The 22840-nt window shown below is 52.8% G+C and overlaps 12 protein-coding genes across 12 annotated transcripts, besides 6 other annotated features; 6 read left to right on the top strand and 6 right to left on the bottom strand.

The window, feature by feature from the left end:
- Positions 1-605: 605 nt before the first annotated feature.
- On the top strand, positions 606-1611 carry EKO05_0000067 (uncharacterized protein; the record flags this gene model as incomplete). The annotated part of the gene is made up of 2 exons (XM_038936682.1): positions 606-862; positions 912-1611. 2 exons carry the CDS (start codon positions 606-608, stop codon positions 1609-1611), a joined length of 957 nt encoding a protein of 318 aa, XP_038802603.1.
- Positions 1612-2174: 563 nt separating this feature from the next.
- On the top strand, positions 2175-3753 carry EKO05_0000066 (uncharacterized protein; the record flags this gene model as incomplete). Its single annotated transcript, XM_038936460.1, has 2 exons — positions 2175-2369; positions 2422-3753. The coding sequence occupies 2 exons, from the start codon at positions 2175-2177 to the stop codon at positions 3751-3753; spliced, it is 1527 nt and encodes a 508-aa protein (XP_038802602.1).
- A 453-nt stretch (positions 3754-4206) lies between these two features.
- EKO05_0000065 (Clathrin light chain) lies at positions 4207-5136 on the bottom strand (the record flags this gene model as incomplete). Its single annotated transcript, XM_038936917.1, has 3 exons — positions 4207-4671; positions 4783-5039; positions 5097-5136. The coding sequence occupies 3 exons, from the start codon at positions 5134-5136 to the stop codon at positions 4207-4209; spliced, it is 762 nt and encodes a 253-aa protein (XP_038802601.1).
- A 379-nt stretch (positions 5137-5515) lies between these two features.
- On the top strand, positions 5516-7027 carry EKO05_0000064 (uncharacterized protein; the record flags this gene model as incomplete). The annotated part of the gene is made up of 3 exons (XM_038936630.1): positions 5516-5613; positions 5754-5845; positions 5904-7027. The coding sequence occupies 3 exons, from the start codon at positions 5516-5518 to the stop codon at positions 7025-7027; spliced, it is 1314 nt and encodes a 437-aa protein (XP_038802600.1).
- Positions 7028-7273: 246 nt separating this feature from the next.
- On the bottom strand, positions 7274-8840 carry EKO05_0000063 (hsp90 co-chaperone Cdc37; the record flags this gene model as incomplete). Its single annotated transcript, XM_038936781.1, has 2 exons — positions 7274-8764; positions 8817-8840. The coding sequence occupies 2 exons, from the start codon at positions 8838-8840 to the stop codon at positions 7274-7276; spliced, it is 1515 nt and encodes a 504-aa protein (XP_038802599.1).
- Positions 8004-8034: a tandem repeat.
- A 1217-nt stretch (positions 8841-10057) lies between the features above and the next one.
- On the bottom strand, positions 10058-10192 carry EKO05_0000062 (uncharacterized protein; the record flags this gene model as incomplete). Its single annotated transcript, XM_059635371.1, has 1 exon — positions 10058-10192. The coding sequence occupies one exon, from the start codon at positions 10190-10192 to the stop codon at positions 10058-10060; it is 135 nt and encodes a 44-aa protein (XP_059491354.1).
- Positions 10193-10448: 256 nt separating this feature from the next.
- On the top strand, positions 10449-11241 carry EKO05_0000061 (uncharacterized protein; the record flags this gene model as incomplete). Its single annotated transcript, XM_038937050.1, has 2 exons — positions 10449-10834; positions 10887-11241. 2 exons carry the CDS (start codon positions 10449-10451, stop codon positions 11239-11241), a joined length of 741 nt encoding a protein of 246 aa, XP_038802598.1.
- A 607-nt stretch (positions 11242-11848) lies between these two features.
- On the bottom strand, positions 11849-12907 carry EKO05_0000060 (uncharacterized protein; the record flags this gene model as incomplete). Its single annotated transcript, XM_038944605.1, has 1 exon — positions 11849-12907. The coding sequence occupies one exon, from the start codon at positions 12905-12907 to the stop codon at positions 11849-11851; it is 1059 nt and encodes a 352-aa protein (XP_038802597.1).
- Positions 12908-13921: 1014 nt separating this feature from the next.
- EKO05_0000059 (Non-reducing end alpha-L-arabinofuranosidase) lies at positions 13922-15442 on the bottom strand (the record flags this gene model as incomplete). Its single annotated transcript, XM_038944604.1, has 1 exon — positions 13922-15442. The coding sequence occupies one exon, from the start codon at positions 15440-15442 to the stop codon at positions 13922-13924; it is 1521 nt and encodes a 506-aa protein (XP_038802596.1).
- Positions 15443-16249: 807 nt separating this feature from the next.
- Positions 16250-16286: a tandem repeat.
- On the bottom strand, positions 16280-17525 carry EKO05_0000058 (uncharacterized protein; the record flags this gene model as incomplete). Its single annotated transcript, XM_038936501.1, has 2 exons — positions 16280-17382; positions 17435-17525. The coding sequence occupies 2 exons, from the start codon at positions 17523-17525 to the stop codon at positions 16280-16282; spliced, it is 1194 nt and encodes a 397-aa protein (XP_038802595.1).
- Positions 17526-18284: 759 nt separating this feature from the next.
- Positions 18285-18636: a mobile genetic element.
- Positions 18414-18496: a tandem repeat.
- A 410-nt stretch (positions 18637-19046) lies between the features above and the next one.
- On the top strand, positions 19047-20690 carry EKO05_0000057 (uncharacterized protein; the record flags this gene model as incomplete). The annotated part of the gene is made up of 1 exon (XM_038944603.1): positions 19047-20690. The coding sequence occupies one exon, from the start codon at positions 19047-19049 to the stop codon at positions 20688-20690; it is 1644 nt and encodes a 547-aa protein (XP_038802594.1).
- An 85-nt stretch (positions 20691-20775) lies between these two features.
- Positions 20776-21007: a mobile genetic element.
- Positions 20992-21016: a tandem repeat.
- A 1345-nt stretch (positions 21017-22361) lies between these two features.
- Positions 22362-22712, top strand: EKO05_0000056 (uncharacterized protein; the record flags this gene model as incomplete). The annotated part of the gene is made up of 2 exons (XM_059635370.1): positions 22362-22545; positions 22600-22712. 2 exons carry the CDS (start codon positions 22362-22364, stop codon positions 22710-22712), a joined length of 297 nt encoding a protein of 98 aa, XP_059491353.1.
- Positions 22713-22840: the final 128 nt, after the last annotated feature.

The following is a 22840-nucleotide window of genomic DNA, read 5'->3' as shown; positions in this document are numbered from 1 at the left end:
CTGTTTCTTATGCATCCGTCCGTCTTTGTCAGGCAGAGAGTATGATGTGAGCTTTCTCTGAGTTGTAACTGGATCAACTCTGTATGCTCACAAGGTGCTTGGGCAGCGCACAAGCTAGTAAATAGTAGAGAGACAGCGTCCTTGCAATCACTGAGAAATTTGGAAATTATCACTGTATGACGAGAATCTCAGAGCAACCACTGTATTCAATTATCTATCTCAAGACTGAATGCGATGGAGGTTGGCTTTCACGCTAATGAAGGCCTAGTGGGCGTTTCAAGATACCCCTCGAAAGGGTCCCTTGCGACATTTCATCTTGCAGCGCAAACCGCTTTTACGACTTCACGACCTGTAACGACTCTCTCGCCTTTTTCGTTCTCTGTTGTCTTGTCCTGTAACCGCTTGGCTTGCTGTTGGCGTAGTGTTGCAGTACGAGCACCCCACCAGCGCATCACCACGATTTCTCGCGATAGATCACACGCCCTCCTTCTCTATTCTCACCGCCCACCGGACTCGATAACACAGCCCCTCGTCTTCTTCGCCGGACCTCACTGCATACATCGACTTCCCTTTGTATACGCTACCGACACTCATTTGCTGCAACCATGCCTGAGACTACCAAAGTCGTGCCCCTCACCTGCCACGGGCATTCTCGACCTGTTCCCCATATACACTTTTCCTCCATTGTGGACGAGGACCAGTTCTACATCATCTCAGCATGCAAGGATGGCAATCCTATGTTGCGCGATGGTGTGACTGGCGACTGGATTGGAACCTTCTTGGGTCACAAGGGCGCAGTCTGGCAAGCGAGGCTTTCTTCAGATGCTTCGCTCGCAGCGACTGCCTCTGCAGACTTCTCTGCGTAAGTTGTTGCGTGTGAGACCACGGAGCCATTGCCTGACCATCCGCAGAAAAGTATGGGATACGCACACCGGCGAAGCCCTCCACACTCTTTCGCACAACCACATCGTTCGCGCTGTCGCATTCCCCAATCAACCAAACCCGCAAATCCTGGCGACAGGAGGCATGGAGAAGAAATTGCGCATTTTCGACCTGTCTCAGGGTGATTCAGCTCCAAGCTATGAGATTGGCGCTGGCGTACACACCGGTACCATCAAGTCGATTGTCTGGACATCGGACCCGAACATCTTGATCACGGCTGCAGAGGACAAGAAGATCAGGTGGTGGGATCTGCGGACACAGTCGATGATTGGCGAGTACGCTGTTGAGGGCGTAGTAGGCACGTGCGAGTTGGATAACACCTCTCCGGACGGCATACTGAGTGTAGCCGCTGGAAACAGCGTTTATTTCTTCAACAGCCTCCAGCCAGGGTCGCTGATCAAGACCATCAAGACACCCTATGAGATTGCTAGCGTGGCTCTGCACAGCGGAGCACGAAGGTTCATTACTGGTGGTAGCAACCAGAATGACACGTGGGTCAGGCTTTGGGATTTCGACGAGGAGAAAGAGCTGGAGACGAACAAAGGTCACCACGGTCCTGTCTGGTCGGCAAGCTTTTCGCCTGACGGCAAGCTGTATGCGACAGGCAGTGAAGACGGTACCGTCAAGCTTTGGAAGTACACTGCCGGCGCGTACGGTCTTTGGCGATGATTTGTCGAGGTCAAGCACCAAAGACTCTAACTAGTCGCATCGTCACAATACTCAATGCAAGCAGTTATGTGCACAACTGATCGTGCATTCGTCCGTGTACCGACGACTGTCGGTATGCATCCTGTTGAGGAGTCGCAGATAAAGCGATTGAAGAGTTCAAAACTGCGGCTGACGGTACCCTTACTTAGACGCCCATTACGCCAGCCAGGGCATGTGCAGCCGGGAGTTACTCGATTCGACCACCGGGAGGATCGACGTCACTATGCCACTTGCATGCATTCTGCAACTACGAATGGCGATGATAGGTCAAGCTTGGCGAATCGCGATAAGCACCCCTCAACACGATACGATGATAGCCGTATGCATAACCGTTGATACGTTGGTACTGACACACCATGCTAAGAGTGGGCAGATTCGTAGTGTGATTAGTATAAGATGGCGAGGATCCCACGATACATTGCTTGTGCTTAGCATCGTGTTATAGCAGGTGCCGTTTCAACACCAACTTGACCCTCGGTGACCTACATTGTACCATTTCGAGCCAGACAAAGATCAAGGCAAGAATGTCGGAGAAGAAAGATGACATGTCGCCGGTTGTGCTAGCACCGAGCGTAGACGAAGGTCAAATGGCTGTTGAGAAGCAGATGCACGACATCGGTGCTGATCTGTATCTCGAGGTCAGGCAGTACACAAGAGAAGAGCTCGACGCGGAAAGGAAAATCGTACTGCGGAAGATCGACTGGGTTATCATGCCGATGGTATGGCATCTTTCCGCAGAACCATCTAAGCTCCATTACTGACCATGGCCAGATCTGCATGACATACATGATCCAATTCCTTGATAAGCTTTCCCTCAACTACGCGTCCGCCTACACTCTGATCCCCGACCTCGGACTCGAAGGCCAGCGCTACTCCTGGGTAGCCGCCATCTTCAACTTTGGCTATCTTTTCTGGGCACTCCCAGCAAACTACCTCATCCAGCGCCTCCCCGTGTCGAAATACACCGGCAGCATGATCCTCCTCTGGTCGATCCTGCTCTGCTGCCACGTCGCGGCCAAAAACTACGCCGGCATGCTCGTCCTCCGCTTCCTGCTCGGCATGTTCGAGGCGTCCATCTCGCCCGCCATCATGAACATCGTGTCCATGTTCTACACGCGCTCTGAGCAGCCGCTGCGGATGTGTGTATTCCTTGCCTTCAACGGCATGGCGACCATGGTTGGCGCCCTTCTCGGGTACGGACTAGGCCACGTTCACAGTCCGCACATCACGACATGGCAGCTTATCTTTCTGGTCATTGGGCTGGTGAATTTCGTGTGGGCGTGGGTGTTTCTCTGGATGATGCCGGATAGCCCTGCGACGGCCAAGTTCCTCACGCACAAGCAGCGCATCGTGGCGATTGATCGGATCGCGGGTAACATGATTGGCGTCAAGACGAAGCAGTTCCACAAGAGCCAGGCGCTCGAGGCGTTTATGGATTTCAAGGTGCACTGCCTTGTGCTCATCGGCCTGGGGTGTGGAGTCATCAACGGCGGAGTGAGCAACTTCGCGTCCAGTCTGATTCGCGGCTTCGGATTCAGCGGCATCTACGCGACGCTGCTCCAGCTCCCCACCGGCGCCATCGAGTTCCTCGTCGTGCCAGTCTGCGGACTGGCCGCGGGATACTTCAAAGACTCGCGTTGCCTGATCCTGGCCCTCATCTGCCTGCCACCACTCGGCGGCCTTCTCGGAATCCGCCTCGCGCCCCTCTCACAACGCTGGAGCCTTGTCGGATGCACCTGGCTGCAATACATAGTCGGCGCGCCCGTCATCCTGTCCTGGAACCTCCTGACCAGCAACATCGCTGGCCACACGAAGCGCAGCACAGCGAACGGGCTGTGGTTCGTATTCTACGCCGCGGGCAACATCGCCGGCGCGAACATCTTCTTCGCAAAGGAGAAGCCGAGATACTTCTCCGCGCTGACTGGGCTGATCGTGTGCTACTGTGGCATGTTTGCCGTTGCCGTCTTCTTGAGGCAGTACATGTGGTGGGAGAATAAGAGGCGGGACAAGAAGTTTGGCGTAGGTGAGGACGAGCAGGCGATTCGAGATGGGTTCAACGACCAAACCGATCTCCAGGCAAGGCACTTTAGATATGCACTGTAGTAGCCTTTTTCGCTAGATGAATTGTGAGGCAGCAAGTCAATGGAAGATGCTGTGATATGGAAGAGAACGGCGTAAAGTGATGGTTCGAGCGACCGTCTAGCCAGCTCAGGACTCCGTGCAAGCTTTGTCCTCCGTGTCTGCACGTCTGATCGACATGATGTTCAAAATACTGAGCCTTCAGAGGTACTAAATCGAGCTTTTTTTTTTCTGATCAGTGATGGACAAGGTAACATAGTTGATCGATGGTCACAATTTGTCGGCAACGTGACAAGTCACTGTGCAACGTCTAGGATCGGGTATTAACACAGTTGCGTAAGGTAGTCTGCAACCTATCCATGAACTCCAAGCCGCATCCAGGTATTCCGGACTTGCCAAAAGTCATGCTTAAACCAGCCGCCGGAAATGATCATCATGTACCGTCTCTTTTCGCACTCTCCATCTTCGTTGGCCCGGCTAGTACCCGGTCGAGCCAGGCGCCTTGTCGTCCTTCCTCAGGCTAAGCAGAAGCTCCCTGAATCGCGCCTTCTCGCTTCCTGACGCTCCACCCTTGGTGCCCTTGCCGCTCAGGTCGACCAGCTTGGCAATGCGCTCCCAACTAGTACCGCCAGCTGTTGTGTCGTCCCGGTTGGCAAGGAACTCCTCAGCTTCTTTCCGTGTCTTGGCGATCTCCTTGTCCTTCTTGTTGTTGTAGTTCTCGTAGAAGTCGTCGATGTTCTGCTGCGCCTCCTGGATGGTCTTGCTCTTGCGCTCGGCAGAAACCTCGTCACGGTGCTGGATCTGGAGCTCGCGGCGCTCACGCCATTCACGGATCACATCAGGCTCAGGGGAATCTGATCGCTGGGGGGTGAACGAGGGTGCAGGCTGGCCAGGAAGAAACGGGAGGGTGGGCCCTGTGATTGTGCCGCCAGGGGCCATGTGCTGCTTCTGTCAGATACGACCACGAGATGAGGCTACCGTGGTGCATGTCCTCCCGCCAGCTGTCTTCACACGTCTGGCGCATCGAGCCCAGGGCTAGCAGCACATGCTTACCTCGTTGGTAGTGTCGATTGCAGGGAAAGAGCTCTCGAAGCCGCCGATCTCCTGCGCGCCAACATTGGCCTGGCCGCCAAAGTCTCCGCCGAGCAGGTCATCGTCCCCGTCTTCGACAGTTGCCAGCTTGTCGTTTTCCGAGGCAAACTGGTCCGCATCGTCGCCGAGGATCGCACGCTCACGTGAGAGGAAGTCGTCGTTGGCATCATCGCCGAGGGCGTCAAAGTTGGTAGCATCGCCGCGGGCTTCGCTCTGACCTGGGGTAGTTCAGCATCCAGCTGGCGCTCGTTCGGGGGTTCAATAGTGGAGCCTACCAGCGTCGAACTCATCTAATGAGGGAAATCGATCCGCCATGTTGGTGTAGTCTGTGCAGGAGATTGGAGGGAGGGAGAGATGGAGGAGAAATCGGCAATTGATTGTTCACGTCGCTGGTCTCGACACTTGCGCTCACTGACCGCATGGCATCTGGCAATCGCGGAGGCCCGGACACGTATCGCCGACTCTAGCTTGCCCCTAGCGCCCGCAGCTTCACCTCCAGCTTCCTCACATCTAATCCATCACCCCCCACGTCATCAGGGCATTTGAGCAGCAGACACGGGCAGTGGTTGCGGGCTAGAAAGGTGCACTTAGACTTGTACACGACGCGTCCACCATCAAGGCGGTCTGTTCGTGAAGGTGCACGCGTGAGCCCTGTCTTCAGTAGTGATAGTTATCGACGCGTGATACCATCAGCATGGCCTTTACGGAGGACAGCCTGAAGGCAAAGCTTTCGTCGCTCAATGAGACGCAAGACTCCATCTCCACAGTCGGCCAGTGGATCCTCTTTCACAGGTAAACCATCCCATCAACACAGCGCGTCCTTGGCCGCAAACATGGCGTGAACAAGCAGCTTGTCTATCTTGATGGCTTGAACAACGAGGCCTCAGGTACTCGGGCGCTCGAGAACAATTGCTGACCTGAGGACTGTACAGACGACATGCCGAGCGCATTGCAGCAGTATGGCTGCAGCGGATGAAGGAGTCACCACCCAACAAGAAGCTTGTGCTGATCTATCTTGCCAATGGTATGTTCGGACATCATGCCCAGTACAATTTAGTCCATCGAGCTTACGTTTGATGCAGAAATCGCCCAGACGTCCAAGATGCGCAAGAAGGAGGAGTTCCTTCGAGCATACGAGCCCATCATCACCGAAGCCGCGACGGTAGCCTACAAGGGCTCGCCCCACGATATTCAGAACAAGATTCGACGCGTCGTGGAAGTCTGGCGACAGCGCCAAATCTTCAACCAGGCCGTCCAGCAGAGTATCGAGAAGTCCATGAACGATCTTGACTCGTCGCGGTCCGTCGGTCGTAAACCTGCCCTCGGTGGCAGCCTCTTCTCGAGCTCTACAATACCGGCTGAGCTCGCACCCGTGGCTCCTTTGGCAACATCGGTCAACAAGGCGGACCTTGCAGCAAAGCCAGCTGTGGCAACAGCGAACCAGGAGTACGAGAAGGTCACCAACCCCAACTACACCATTCCTTCCGCGCCCGTACACGCCGCCGGGCTCTCTACACTCGTCAAGAAGCTTGCCGTGGCTGAGGGAGCAGCTGCAGAAAGCATCAAAGCCCGCCAAGCGCTCATCGCAGGACTCGAACAGCTTCTCGCAACGAACAAATCGAAGCTCGAACAAGACCAGACCCAAGTCGACGACCTCAAGACTCGCAAGGACGCAATCGAGAGCCGCAAACGCCAGGTCGAAGACGCCATTCTTCAAGGCCTCTCGGCCATCGAGACGAACCGTATTTCTGCTGCACCCCTTCCCGCCGTAACAACCTCGCCGACCGGACAGGACCGCCCGCGGGTCGAAGAACTCACGCCGCCGCCCATGGAGTCCTTCACGCCCGTGGGCTCGCCGCAGCAAGGACCCGCCCAAGTCGTCGAGCCCGTGCCCGACATTGGCGACGATGTCATGCCAGAGCCCGTCTCGAATCCCGTCATCCCGGAAACCGCTCCTGCCCCACAGGGTCACACCACGATGCCTGGTTTCGCAACAAGCATGGGCGACACAAATGTACCCCACGACCTGCTGAAGAGTTTGCAGCACGCTCGGCCGGGCCACGAGGGCGGCGTGTACGGCCAGCACTCGTACGAAACGGCTGCTAAGAAGCGGAAGATGAGCAACCATGCCGAGGACGAGTACGCTGCATTCGCGGGCGATGGAGATATGGAGGGAATTGACAGCAACCTGGGTGAGCTCATCTGAGGCGTCAAAATGGCTGCACTTTGTACGGTTATACCACACCGTGGTGTTGTTGCGGGGATCAAAGGCGTCGCTGGAAAGTGAGCATTGGCAACACGACAGGCTTGTTGTTGGAGCAAGTGCGGTGTCGTAACATGTTTGGTTCGTAGCTACCGTTAGCTTGATATTGTACAATGATCATCATATGTAGATGCTATGAGTCGTGTCATGATTGATTACTCCCCGTCGTTTTTGGGCATGCAGGTTCTCTTACTCCTGCCCGGGCATCTTCCTACTCCTCTCAATCTCCTCAAACGTCTTCTGGCCCTCCTCAGTCGTCGCGTCGATGACGCCCTGCTCGACACTCAACATGCCGCCTTCACCCAGCTTCTCCACCACCTCCTCTGCCTCCTCGACACTCATCTTGGCCAGCACCTTGTTGATTTCATCCAATTTGCCCGTCTCGAGCGCCCGCTGCAGACCCGGTGGGAATGTCTCGAAGATGCCGCGCGCCATGATTTCCATCTCGCGCTCCTGCGGGTCTTCGGCCGTCGACTTCTCCGGCGGCACCTGAATGTTGATCGTGGTACCTGGGTCGACGGCGTGAAGCTGGATCTGCTCGACGCCCTCGGCGCCCGCGGGGTTCTCGGCGCGCTCTTTCAGTATCTCTGCAGCGCGCGTGCGGATGCGGTGGTACGTGCTGTCTACGTCGTCGTTGAACATCTTGCTTGCCTGGTGGTCTTTGCTCTGTATCCGCTTGAAGAAGAGCTCCACGCCTTGTCGCCCGCCGAGTTGCCTGCAGTATTGCAGCAGGAGACCTTGGTGGACACACTGTCTTGCGTGCTTGGGCTTGCCATCGAGTTCCGAGTTGAAGGCTTCGACGAGGAGGCCGTCGGTTTCGGATTCTTTGAGGATCTCGGAGTGCTGCATCAAGAACTGGAGACACGCGTACCAGTCGCCGGCTTTTATGGCGGCAAACTTCTTGGCGAGAGGCGATGCCTCGACGTCGTCGTCGTTGTCGTCGTCGTCGTGGGCAGCGGTGCCCTCTTCAATGTCTGCGTCTGCGCCCGAGTCGCCTGTGTCGGTGCGTGTGGCTTCGGGGCGTTTGGGGGCGTTCAAGAGCTCGACGGTCTCTGTTCTTGATGTGGAGGAGGACGGTGTCGAGGCGGGTTTCTTCTGGTCGGCCTTCATAACGGATGAGTGACTGAAGCCGTCCTTGATGTCGTCGCTTGTGATGTGGCGTTTGTCCTCCTTCTCGAGCTCTGCCAGCTTGGCAAGCAGTTGCTTCTGTAGGTCCTCCACCCGCTCCTTCTCCTTGTGCAGGCCTGCGATAAACTGGTCGTACCTCGAGTCTGTGCTCTTGCTTGCGTCGATCTCCTTCTTCACAATGTCGACCATGCTGGCCATCATCTGCGGATATGTGGGCTTGTCCTTGATGTGCTCATGTACGCCCTCTGGTGGCGGCGGCGGTGCGTTCTCCTTCATGTCCAGCATGCTCTCCATCATCGCCTGGAAGACCAGCTGGTCTTCATTTGCGCCGTCTGCTAGCTTCGACTTGTGCGACTTCAAGGCTGTGAGCAGGCGGTCGATGCGTTCGGTGAGGCCGTCGTTGATGATGCGCTCGTACTTGAGTGTCTTGATCTGGTGTCGGCGGTGGTCGCGCTCCTGGTGTATCTGTGCCTGCTTTGCGCGAATGAAGGACTTCTTGTCGACGTTTGGGTGCACTTCGATGTCGCTGTCGTCGGAGAGCTCGAGGGCGTCCTACACATGTCAGTGTGCTGCTGTGAAGGGGCGAAGGTGTCAGCATACGCACCCACTTGCTGTAGTTGATCACCATCTTGCTTGAACGCTACGCTGTGCCGTGTGTGATTGCTTTGTGGAGCTGTTCGGGGCTGCACAATGTTTGGACGACTTCGCGCCGCGCGGGGTGTGGTGGCATGTCCACCAGCCAAGTGGGGCACTTCCGCGAGAAGCTTCGAGCCGCTTCATCACTCCTCCACCATCAGACCAGCCCGCCAGCTTCTCCATTCAACTCCTCCGCCCAGGAAAGAGAGGGTCTTAGCAACCTCAGCTTGGTTCAATCACGTAACAGCGTGCCGGTGAATGGTAAATCTATCTTGCGCCTACGGCCTCGTGAGCTTCACGATGCCTCTTAAAAGCTCTAACACTGCACTGCCTTGATAATCGCAGACAGGCAGCAAGCGCATTTGGCACCTCCAGTGCGCTCCCAAAGCTCGTGTCTTTCTCGCCTCGAATGCCAATGCGATAGCGGACGAAAGCAACGATGCTTCTTTTGTAAGAGCCGCAGCACGCATAGGCGCAGAAAGGGCTGAGGCAGAGTCCCTCGACTCGTTCTCTGCAAATGAGACAATCACAACAGCCAAGAACCACAAGGAAAGCATTTCGAGTAGCGCCAGTCTTCTCTGGGACGCTGAAACGCAGGTTCGCCATCTTTGCGCGCAAGATTGAGCGAGCTTGCGCACTTTTGCTCCCACTGGCGACACTGGAAGCAAGATATATCATTCCTTTCTCTCACCCTCATATTGCCTCAGTCGCTTTCATCATTCTTCCTCTTCTTGCCTCTATGCAGACCTTGACTTCTCGACTCACGACGGTTCTCCCCAGCCAAGACCAGCTCTCCAGGTGCAATCAAATGGACCCTGCACTCACTGACCACACCGGAAATACTATTCTCAAATTCCAGGTATCAACCCGTAGGATTCTGCTCTTGTGATCAGTCCCATTGCTTTTGTCATCACGAGCATTACACCAAAACAATATGGGGGCGGTGCCCGATATGAACTCAATCTATTCTCCGGCTGCACGCTCCAGACAAAGTCACGTGGGATCTACAGGCTGAGACGTCTGCCAAGCGTGAGGAGTGAACCGCTAATCAGAGCTGGTTAAAGACCTTCCCGCCTGGATACTACGCGCTGTTTCACGACTCCACCATGTTTTGTTGACAGCCGCTGTCAGGAACTTACGCGCAGTCCGTCAACTCCACAAGCACTGTTTGCACCTGTCAGAGCCGATCTTACTATTGGAATCCAGATTTCACCATGCTAGAACTGAATGTGTCTTACAACCTCGTTCGTCACGGAGTTTGTAGGAACGCGTTGACGAGCTGTGTGGATACCAAGAAGCATCTGCCGTTAGTGTGTTTCGCTCAATCCATACGCTGCCCTTCATGATCACCACCAGGCATTACCACCAAGGAAGTTTCAAACATTGTTGTACATGGCGTCGACTTGGCTCCTGGAATAAATAGATGAACACTATAAAGATGACAGTTTCGCGCAATCTATCTCGGCTCTCCAGGTCATCCAGCACCGACGCTTTACATTCATTCCTTTCTTCTTAAGCCTCCCCAGCTTATATTCATTTGCTTCTTCACTCGCTACCAGTTTTTCATACGCAGGATCGTACATTTTCCCTCACTTTCACAATGAAGTACATTGCCGTCGCTCTCGCTTTGGCCACGGCCGTCGCCGGTCACGGCTATGTCAACAACGCCACTATTGGCAACAAGCCCTACACCTTCTACCAGCCTTACCAGGACCCGTACACGAGCCCTGCTCCCCAGCGTATCTCTCGTGAGGTTCAGGGTAACGGCCCAATCACGGATGTGACCTCTGCCGATCTCCAGTGCGGTGGCTACACTGAGGGTGGCATTGTTGGCTCGAAGCCCGCTGCGCTTCACGCTGAGGTGGCTGCTGGCTCGGCAGTCGACCTCTACTGGACCCTCTGGCCTGACAGCCACGTTGGTCCTACCGTCACCTACATGGCTAAGTGCCCTGACGCGGGCTGCAACAACTGGATGCCCAGCGCGACGTATGTTTTTCTAGCACCACACTATCGCTCCATTATACTGACATCGACGTAGCGCCGTCTGGTTCAAGGTCCAGCAAACTGGCCGCACCGGCACCAGCAACACCTGGGGCGCCACTCCCCTAATGAAGGCTGGTGGCGTCGTCACCTACACCGTTCCCAAGTGCATCCCCTCTGGCAACTACCTCGTTCGCCACGAGATCATCGCGCTGCACTCCGCCTACTCGTACCCCGGTGCTCAGTTCTACCCCGGCTGCCATCAGCTCAAGGTCACCGGCGGCGGCAGCAAGTCTCCATCTGGTCTCGTTGCTTTCCCCGGTGCATACAAGGGATCTGACGCCGGCATCACCTACGACTCCTACAAGGCCCAGGCTTACACTGTTCCTGGACCTGCTCTGTTCACTTGCTAGATACAGCTTGTTGGAGTGATGAAGTAGGAGGGAAGGAAAGGACTTCATTGTAGATATTCGCTTCGTACAAACCTATCAATCTGAATGCGACGCGTGCGTCTGCCACTAAACATGCACCTCTGTTTTGCACATGTCTTGCTTGAATCTTCTTCCACACAAGTGATCAAATACCTGCACTCAGCCAAGCTGTAAAACGTCATCTCTGTACTCTGAAAGCGGATGCAGTCCTCTCCTTCAGAGAACTCACATACAGGAATCAAGGACCACTCTGCTGGAGGGTATGAGGTAGCGATTTGATCTGGAGGAGACATTGGCCTTTCTGTCAAAGCGCATGTGTTCCTTCCAGACTTGCAATCGATTTGGAAAGTGAACCAGGAGCAAGTAGCAGGCTTAATAAGAACGTCAATGGTTTCCAGCCAAGTCGCGGAAGAGCAAGAGCGTGGTTGGAATTGGAGAGCGCTGAGGATGTAATCTGGGAATTGAGGAAAGAGTATCTCACGCGCTTCCGACCCAGATGAGGTGAATGCTATATATCGGAAAAAGACATCCAAGGCATACTGAACTGGCTCTGTTGCAAGTTTTATCATTGTTGTTCTAGAGTTGTCTTTCAGATAAACTTGTACTTGGCCTGAATCGTTTCATACTGCTGCTGGTTGAGGGGAAACACCCAACCGTGCTTAGTGTTCTTGGTGAAACTTGTTGTATCGGACAACTGCCAGGCAGCCATATCGTCAAGAGTGCGGGCTTGCGCAGGAATATATGTCTCTGTTGAGCTTTGATCGATCCACAAATGGAACAGTCCGGGGTCCTGATTGTCCCTGAAACACAGTTGCCCTTCGTTGTTGGAGTAGCGGTCTGCAAACGTGACTCGTGTTCCGTCAGGCGCATCGCCAACGTTGCTCCATGTGCCCAAGATGCCGTCCGAAGAGCGCTGTTGCCAGATTCTGTAGTCTACCTCGCTCTTCACCCAGCGATACCACACGTTCTCGCCCTGTTCAGGGACGGGGATGAGGGAACAGTCTATGACTGGGTAGCCGGGGTCGAAATAGACTTGCTCTTTGGAGAACGTCTCGAAATCTTTCGTCGTCACGTACATGAGCTTATTTGGAGGTGAAGGCCCTGTGCGCTCGACATCCGCAGGATCCCAGTAACGCGACGAGAAAATGACAATGTACTCGTTGCGAGTGTGGTCCCAGTACGACTCCGGGGCCCAAACATTGCCAGCAGAGACATTCGCTAGAGGTGCGGATAGTCGAGGTTCACTCCAGGTTGCGAGGTCTGTGGACTCCCAGACGACTATGCTTCTGCTACCAAAGCGAGTTGCGTTGATAAAGTCCCCGCCGAGAGCATTGACCTTCAAATCTGTAGCATGAAGCCAGTACTTGCTGCTGTCCTGTGCGTTGATGATAAAGTGGTCGCGCACGCCTGTCGTTCCAATGGTAGATTCTAAGATCCGTGCCGTCTCTAGAGTACCATCGTAGGACAATTGTCTGTAAGAAAGTGCATCGTTATCAACTGATAGATGCATGTAGACTTGCTCATCGTTGACAGGGAAATTGGTAAAGAGATAGCCGACCTTCTGGTCCGCTTGATAGGTGAGTAGTGGAGAAGCAAGCGAGACCGTTGTCGCCGCTGCAAGCGAAAGAAGTGAGCTTTGGAGTCGCATACTTATTGAATAATAGAGCGCGGTGACTATAGAAGCAATTTACAGCCTCCATCCTGCTAGCTACACTTATAGTCATCTCGGTGGCTATTGCCGAGCCCATCCAAGATGGTCAAGAATCCTACATTCGCTCTACCCGAGATTTTCAACATTTCACCTGTCGCCAAGAGCGTGCGTGAGGTCATAGTAGAGTTGTGGGGGAAGAACACGAAGTAAAAGTCTTGGTGTTGTGCTCTTGTCGTGTCGATATTCGGCCGAGGCGGGGAAGCTACATGTCGGGGAAACCTCCGAGTTGTGGGGAACACTGGAACAGAAGCTGGGGTATGACGATCCACCGCATGGCTTACTACCTTCTCACTTGGGACAGGCGAATCGCAAAGGTCGTCAAGTCTGATGCTGAATTTCAGAAACAGCCTATAGCCATTGTTCCGATTCATCTTGGAGGTTTACACAATAGCGCTCAAGCTGAAGCATCCGGCGGTCGCTGTTCAAGCACGAGGAAGGTTTCTAGCCGTACGTGTAATCAACGCTCAGACCCCGCTTAGGCTACTTCCTTGGAAGGATCTCTACCAGTGTGGTGGGCCAGGGTGAGAAGAATCTTCAAGACAAAGAAACATGGGAGATCAACGACGAGGAATTACATTACCTCCAATGCGAACGTTGAGGATTTCGATCCTTTTACGACAGGATGATGCAGCAAGCTGTGACAAAAGATCGGGACGGAGATAAAGCACTGGCCGCCAGTGCAACGTCGCCGTCGTTATAGTCTCCCGGAGATATGACAACTGCTTATTGAGACGAGAAGATCGCACAGCATGCAAGGGATCAACGCTAAGCTTTACAAAGGAACGTTTCTTGGAAAGTGCTGGTTGAATTTGTTAAGACGCTAAGAGAACTGAGCTAGGGTGTGCGGGAAGTCCTTTGACAACGTTGTTCAACATCTGAAACTTACACTACATCATCCACTCCGGTTGAACTCCCGGTTCACCTCCTGTCACAGATTGCATAACGATGTGCCTAAGCAAGTCCAGTGCTGGTGGCCCATGTCGCATCGGCGTTGAATGAGGCAGCCGCGTCGAAGCCATGAACACCACCGTTGCTTGCAATGTACCCACTGTTGAGGTAATGGCGAATCCATCGTGTAGGATATCCCCAAGCACGTAGCGACGAACCGCTGCCACTGAGGCCACTCTGCGGACAGAAAGTGGCATCTTCCTTGAAAGCCTTGGAGCCGTCGTTGGCGGCAACATGCAGCGCAAAATTGAAGTGTCGGATGAAGCTTCCGGCAGTGTCTTTAGATTCGAACGAGTAACAGCCACTGTTGCCAAGACCAGCACGAATAATCCAGCTGGCAGCTTGCTTCAGGGTGGTGGTGCTAGACGATGAGACAACTTGGATGTTGACTGTTGCTCCGGTATGGGCAAGATAGCGGTTTGTGTATCCAGCTGTGGTAGCCTTGAAGGATACAGAATCACCTACGGTGTACGCTGGGCCACTGACCAAGGAGGTGGTAGCGTACTTGGCTGCTACAATATTGGCTTGTACCGAGTTCTCAGTGGCATCGGTCGGGTAGCCGCTGGTCATCACACCCTCGTAAAAGGTACCTTGAGCGCCGTTGCTGTTGTCACCGCCAATACCAAGAACGATGGCACCTTCCTTATGCATGGGGTTGTAGCCGGAGCCGCTTGGGCGTGCGCCACTGTAGAATGTCGACAATGCTCCGGTTGCGCCGTTACCACCACGAATAGCCCACTTGCCCGGTCCTCCTTTGATGACAGCAGTGACGAAGCGGGAGGTGATGGATGGATTACCAGTGTTCTTCTTCGCGCCTTGGCCAGAGAACAGGCCATTCTCAAGGTCAGCCATGATCCACGGACCGCTGCCAGCACCACTACCCCAGCCGGTACTATCGCCGTAATAGATAGCCTCCATATGGCCATCACCGGTGTCGAGGTTGTTGGTTTCGGCATTGCCGTAGTCGAAGCAGCAAGCGCCATTGTAGTGAGTGCCGTCGAGGACAGCGTACATACCCTGCGCTGCGTCTCCAGTGGCAGAGCCACTTACTTTATTGTTGCGGTAGCCTGTGCCGGGCGAGACAAAAACACCGTACGCTTTCTGTCCGTTCAAAGTAACAGGCGCACCTATCGCTCCAGCGAGGTTGTCGTAACCTTTGGATTCTGGGCCGTTAAAGCCGCCAGGTGGAGCTTGGGTGAGGTGGTTCTCGCGGCCAGATTGGTCATAGACAATCGTAATGAGGCAAGTTGTACCGGAGCAGAAGGTGTCTTGAGCGGCAGCATTGGCAACACTACCAGCAGACTTCGGCGCGATATTAATCGTTGTGTTGTCAGAACCACGCTTGACTTGATAAAGTGCTCCAGTGTAGGCACTGTACAAGGCGCGGGTGGTACTGTGTGCGGCAATGCAGGGTGTATTACCAGAGGCATAGATGTCGCATGGTGCGGCAGCGACGAACGAGCTGGTAGCAGCCAACCCAAGGGCAAGGACGCCAGGACGTAGGTAGCTTGATTGTGAAGGCATGGCTCGGTGTAGCAGTGATGGCATCGGCTGTCACCTTTTCGGATTGTCTGCACAAGGCTTGCTGGCTGTGCGAAAGGTAACGAGCATTTCCCTTTATAGTTTTCTCATCCGATCTTCGAATACGTCTAGGACTCTAGGTCCGCCAGAAGGAGGCTACGCCTCGATGTACGAGCAATATTCCCTTCCAACTAACACGAGCGTCGCGCCCCTGTGACCAAGGAATTCGAGTACGAGGCCCAAGATTCCACGTCGGTGAGTCTCGGAACTGTGAATTGCGGGGACCATGAGGACCAATCTCGTACTGGCGGAAATGGTACCATGTACGAACACTTTCCTCCTGCTCATGTGAGCAAGATGGTCTAAATCGCGAGTGACTTTTGCGGGGTGCGCTCGGCGGAAGACCGACAAGGTGCTTGGGCTGGATTGAACGCGGACAAATTTTACGAAGCTTAGTGCTGGTATCCCGGTATGATGCTCCGCAACCATCTTTCACCAGGGATATAAGCTTTGCCAAGGCGAGCTTATTGAAGACAAGGGCCTGGCGATCGCGGCTTGCCGTTAAATGATCACGATAAGATGACCCCTCCCTTTCTCGGCTAGGTAGTACCTTGGTATCCACCAGTCAAAGGCGCCCATTATTTATAGTGCCTCTGCTGTAATCTTTAAATGTAGTTTGTCCGAGACTAGAGCAAATTTACGAGTTTTGTCAAGAGCGCGAACATCCCGTGTATGCACAGGATGGATTATTGCGGATCGATCGAGTTGCAGTACACGTCTGGAATACTAAAACACCTTTTCCATTCCACGTGCTATGTATGCCTCCATTGCTATGATATCCTATGCTGAAAGATTTCTCCAGGTCGCTGTTTCAAATCTAGCGATGACATCCCAAGTCTTGCGGTCCGCCCAGGGTGCGACTTGCGTTGCGAAGAAAGTCGCCAGGCCACGCTCGCGATTGACACTCCAAGCCAAGTTTGGCAACCCAGACCACGACAACGTCTCTGCTGGTCTGAAGTAGTTTTCTCTGTTCACGTCTTTCTTCACTAGAAGCCCACCGAGCCCTTGGTTAGCGAAAACGCCCTCCATGGAGTCATCGAGTGTACATTGGTAAACCGCACCGTTAGCGTGTAGGTCCCGGAGAGCTGAGCTTCCAGGCGTGAATTGTGGGGTGAACATCTCATCAACTGAGGACTTCTTGAGAAGCACCGGTGAATCTTTCAAGAGATCTGCTAAGACCCTCGTAAAGTCATGTACGTTGGAGTACATGCCCGCGCCACCGCCCTCCTTTACTGGCTCAGGCCAGAACGGGTTTGGCCCATCTTCCAATGTGCCATCCACCTTGCGTGTTGAAACGCGCATGCGTTTCTCTGCGACATACAATTTGTGCGACAGATGCCAGGTGAATGTCTGAATACAAAGCGGCTTAGCGATATTTTCCTCGACGTATGCTTCGAACGTTGTGCCTGTGAGACGCTCAACGAGCAGACTAGTCCAGTCAAGCCCACCGCTGTAGTTCCAGCTAGTACCTGACTCAAATGTTCGAGGAACAGCGTAGCCTTTTGCAACGTCGCCATCGACAACCAAGGCTGGGGCTTCTCCTCGGGATGCGCGCCATGCATGCAACGTAGGATCAAGCCACTCGTAAGTCGTCCCACTAGAATGAGTGATGAGATGTCGTAGAGTGATTGGAACAGTGGCCTGGTGATACTCGAGCTGGCCATGCTGCGTCCGTGTAACGATGGGCTGAGATGCGAGCTCGGGCAGATGGCGGTCCAGGGGCTCTTCTAACGTGACGAGGCCGCTTTCCACCAGCTGCAGTGCTGCAATTGTAGTCACAAGTTTCGTGCAAGATGCAATGAAATAAGTCTGATCGAACTCGAGAGGTTGAGCATCCTTGTGAACACCGTTGGCTCCTGAGACCTTTTTGTAGATGTAGTTCCCTGCGCAGATCAGTCTTGGTCAACTCAATCAGCGATGTTACTGGTAACGTACCGTTTTTGTCTACAACGGCTAGCACTGCACCTGGTATAACATTGGATGCTTTTGAGGTTGCATTTTCCAGGAACGCCTCGAAATTCTCCATGATGGCCTGAAATATCGGCAACTTCGGTATAGTGATGTGCTGACAGATTCTTGCTTGAAGTCGGTGGTCAAGAGACGGCACTTATAGAAATCTGCCCATCACACTACGGCATTTATACATGGTGGTGAGCGTGGCTGAGCATGATTGGAACATTGCTGGTTTCGGGGCTTTCTCTGTATCCGGCTGACATATCAGTATACGATTCATAATCGATGGGCACAAAATGATGGAATCTTACACTGCTTTTTGCACTCGATTGTTCGAACCGTGCACATGCGCAGTCGATTCGCGAATTCGCAAGTAACAGGCACCGACGCGGACGAATGCATTCGTACTAGGCAGCTTTGACAGTGTATCCTGCTATTTTCCTCGACTCACAAATCTCAGCGCGCAACCTTCCGATCAGGAGACGTTGTGAAAGAATCCGGGCTAAGAAGTAGGGCTGGGGCAGATTGTGGATACCGAGCGCCTTCTTCCGTAGCCGGACTGGACGCCTCTCCCACACCCAATATCAACCTCATCTGGACAGGCAGCGACCTTGACGTCCAGCCTGTTTGCCCACAATGACTTTGATTGCATCCTTCTCAATACGTAAAACCCCTTTGGGTTTCCGTATGCACTAACGGAGCCTCGCAGAGTGTGCTTACTGTGTAGAGATGGGTAGCCGAGAGAGCGACGTTGTCAGTGAACGAAATACCGAGAGATCCCCGATAGCGGGGCGGGAAAGCGCGGCTCAGGACAACCCCAACTACCAGCAGGACACGCTTGAGCTGACCAACGCTAAGAGCTCCACCTTACCTTAGCAGCTCCACCTAACCAACTCTAGGCACTATCTTCTAAACCTATTTAGAAGATAACATAAACAGGATTTATATTTATAACAAAATCTTAGGGTTAGAGTTAGTTGAAGGTTAGAGTTAGCTTAAGGTCAGAGTTAGCTTAAGGTTAGGGTTATTTTTAGGTTAGGGTTATCTAGAATTTATTATATTTTATTATTATAGAGTGTAGTAGCTGCAGGGATTTTAATTTTAGTGTTCTTGCGTGTTGCTTGGACTAAGTCAGTGAGTCGGTGGTCAGGTCAGCTTTAGCGTTGGTCAGCTCAAGTGTATCCTCAACTACCAGCCGCATCCGTGCTTCGCATCGTCGTCAGGTCTGCCATATCGTCAAAACCATCGGCGAACGCGCGCAGTTGTCACGGAGACTGACCGAGCATCGTCATGCACGTAGCGGTGCCAAGTTCTACCCCTCGCGATGACTTGTGACCGGAGAAATTGTTGCGTTACTGCGCCAATCAAGGGCTGCGGACCTGCGGCGAATTGAGTAAGCATGTCGATCAACCCCAGCTTCGCCATACGAAGTCATGTGTTGGGGTTCGTGGTGTAAAAGCTACTATGCAGAAACGGCTGTAGAACCGGAATAGCTGACGCGAATAGCTTCACAACCAAGTATCTTCAATGTTTCATTCCGTTCGCAATTTCTCCACCAAGTTGTAATTGCAGCAAACCAGAACGAACAGGCAAAATGCACCTCAATTTACGCACGATAGGAGCAGGCCTTGCTTTGTTGATGGCTGTTGTCTCAGGTAGCAGCCCCTTTGGATCACTAAGGTCGCGTGCAGAGACATTCGAAAACCCTGTGATTTGGCAAGACTACCCAGACCTGGATGTTTTCCGCGTTGGTGACGTGTTCTATTACTCCTCCTCGACCTTCGCCTTTTCGCCAGGCGCGCCAGTGCTAAAGTCATACGATCTAGTTAACTGGGCACCAGTTTCTCACAGCGTGCCACGCCTGAACTTCGGGCCCAGATACGATCTGAACAATGCCACGGACAGAGCTTATGTACAAGGCATCTGGGCAAGCACACTTCAGTATCGAGAGTCCACTGATACCTTCTATTGGATGGGATGTATCGCAGATGGTCCAACGTACGTATGGACGGCGAGCGGCACGAACGCGGCGGCAAACAACGGCGAGGTCGAGCACTGGAACTGGACCTCCCAAGGCACTCTTCCTCGATGCTATTATGACAATGGCCTACTGATAGACGACGATGACACCATGTACATGGCGTATGGTAAGACGACCATCAACGTCGCACAACTCAACGCGGACGGAACGGCAGAAGTCAAGACCGAGCCAGTGTATACTAGTCCCGACGAAGTATACATTGAAGGGTCACGGATGTACAAGATTAATGGAACGTACTACATTTGGGTGACCAAGCCTGCAGATGATGAGTATGTTCTCAAATCTGACAATGTCTGGGGCCCGTACGAACGCCGGGTTTTGGTCGACAGCATCGAGGGCCCGCTCTCAAGCGCTGGTAACGCGCACCAAGGCGGCATCGTCAGCACGAAAGATGGTCAGTGGTACTATGTTGCGTTTTTGGATGCTTACCCCGGAGGCCGCATTCCTGTAGTCGCTCCTCTGACCTGGACGGAAGATGGCTGGCCGCAGGTAGTCCGTGTGAACAATGAGTGGGGCAAGACGTACCCCATCCCTGTGCATACCAACAAGACTGTACCGGCAACAACGGGAGTGGACTCCTTCCATGGCTCTTCGCTGAGCCATGAGTGGGAGTGGAATCACAATCCCGACGATAGTGCCTGGTCTCTCGACAAAGGTCTGCAACTGCAGACGGCTACTGTTACCGATGATTTATTTACAGCACGTAATACGTTGACCAGACGTATACCTGGGCCGAAGTCTGCCGGCACATTCAGAATCGATGTGAGTGGACTCAGGGATGGAGACCGCACAGGTGCAGTGTTATTCCGAGACATTGCGGCTTACATTGGGATCCTTAAATCCGGCAACACATCCTCGCTCGTCATGGTCGATGAGCTGACCTTGGGCACGAATTGGGTGACGAATTCCACCGGCACCATTTCTGCAACTGGCCCAGTGCTTGCTCCCAACGTGACTGAAGTCTGGCTGCGTATCGAAGCTGACATAACACCAGCTTTCTCTAGCACAACAGCTGTAAGAGAAGCTACGTTCTGGTACAGCACAGACGGTGAATCCTTCACTCAGCTTGGCGGACCATTCTCAATGGCCAATACGTGGCAGTTCTTTACTGGGTATCGTTTTGGGGTATTCAACTTTGCGACCAAAGCTCTGGGTGGGAAGGTTACGGTGAAAAGCTTCGATCTAGAGCAGCTGTAAGCGATGGTACACACTTGTACATGTTCTGTGCATCACTGTCATTCACGCGAAAAGTATGTTTCGCAGGACAAATTCATCAATAGAGTTATTTCAAAGACAAAAGTAGGCACACGCAAGTGGTACCTACAACAAACAACAGACACCTAAAATCCTCTGTTTATTTCTTAGAGCATAGGCTCTCACTATAGGACTTTGAACACACATTTACTATCCCCTTTCACAAACACGCTCCTTAAATTACTAGAGTAGCTTAACTACTCTCGTCTTATATAGTCTTAGACTCACACAGGACGTTAAACTTATCAATCAATCAATCATTCATCAATAGAAGCCCATGTTTTCCACTCAATTTCTGACAAAACTGACTCTTCTTTGTACACTACTAGAGACCAAATCAAGCTCTTCTTCTGAACAGGGTAGTTGTCTTCTGAGTACAAAAACACATGACGATCAGCATCTGTCACAAGGCCCCAGTGCCTAAAACCTCTCAGCCCACCTCAATGTTTGAATTCATTTCGACACCATAGCATGTTTTGTACCAATTCTCGCAGGGTAAATAAATACCTTGACACGTCAGCGACACAATGTCGACTTCAGCTTCGAAAATTAAAGAAACTGGCAAAGCACAACTCTGTCAAGCAGAAGTCATGAACAAAGACAAGGTCGCCATCGGAGGGTACAACAGTCTATCACCTGTATGATCCATGGTTATTTACCAATTGCACGTGTCAAGGCTTCTCCCTATATTTTCAAGCATAATGATGCATCTGTTATTATTCTCAACAATGCCGGAACCGTACTAAGCCTAAGATTTGATCGAAGCCAGTCCCAACATGCAACTCAAAGGCAGCTTTATGAGTCTAGCTACCGCCGCTCTTCTTCCACCACTGCTGCTTTGAAGTATCTGTTGTGAGCATTGTTTCAGTCCTGAAGAGGTCGCAGCTCTCGCTAGTGTTCACTACTTGAGCGATTTGCGGACAAAATTGTGCAAGTGACATAAGACTATGCGATATGCTACCTAGTGCGTTGCATGCGATCGAAGAAAGCTCATGTCTATCCAGTTTCCAGATTGATAGCCGCAGTCGTAACTATTTGAGAGAGAACACCATGCAAGTCCGATTGTAATATCAATATTCATTCAAATGTACACTGATATGATCTGACTATTCCTTCAACACTGCCGTCAACACTGCCTTGTCGTCCTGTACTACAACGCACTATATGCCTATTTAGCTCTTCTCCGCCCCGTACGATCCGAACAATGTTTCAGACCGTCGAATTATGTCGCAGCATAACATTTTCGCCATAGCGAAGGATATTAGCCGACGGTTCATATCGGACTCCACTGCTGTGTTTCAGACTATCTGGATGCCTGAAGACGCCTTCGCTTGCAGTCATGCGAATGTAACCTGAGGCAGGCTGAGACAGCCTGAGGGGATATGGCAAAAGGTACGATTTCTAGCTGGACATGTGATTATAATGCCTACAGTGAGGAACGTGTGTATATATAAAGCGCCAGTGCTACCGTAGGTCTGCCGTAACTGCGCTCAACAACATCTTCTCTCCAATCACTTCTTACGCCTTCGACACCGCCGGCCGGATACGTTGATTATCATAATCAATTCTACCCCCAAAACAGAATCGCAGCACACCCACAAATCAACCGCCAAAATGAAGTTTTCCATATTGACCATCGTTCCTCTCGCCGCTCTCGCCGCTGCATTCCCCAGTCCCCAAAATGCCGACCGCCCTGTCGCAACAGGGTCTTGTTGTGTGGCAAACACGAGCTTGAAGCAGGACGTGTGCAATGTCAATGGCCAGAGTGGGCGCTGCGTGCCCTCTGCAGCCAACAACTGTTTGTTTCCCTATTTGGACATGGCTGGTGTTCGGCGACTGACAAACCTGACAGGCGGCGGACAGTTGACTTGTATCGAGGACAATCGCTTGCAATGCGATGCGAATACCCTGAAGCGTGGCAGGCCCCTTTGCAGACTGGCTAGCGAGTTTGGGAAGATCAATTAGTACGGAGATGATGTGGCTTTGTACCTGTGAAAAGAATACTTGGGGTTAAGAGAATGTTCTCGGGCTACTGAGAATGCATATTGACATAAAAAACATCCACTCTATCTTAGACTTCCATCTTATTCCTC

Source organism: Ascochyta rabiei, chromosome 1 (genome assembly GCF_004011695.2).
Source record: "Ascochyta rabiei chromosome 1, complete sequence".
Lineage (NCBI taxonomy): Eukaryota > Fungi > Ascomycota > Dothideomycetes > Pleosporales > Didymellaceae > Ascochyta > Ascochyta rabiei.
The sequence above is the reverse complement of the archived record's forward strand: the minus strand, read 5'-3'. Positions and strand labels throughout refer to the sequence as shown.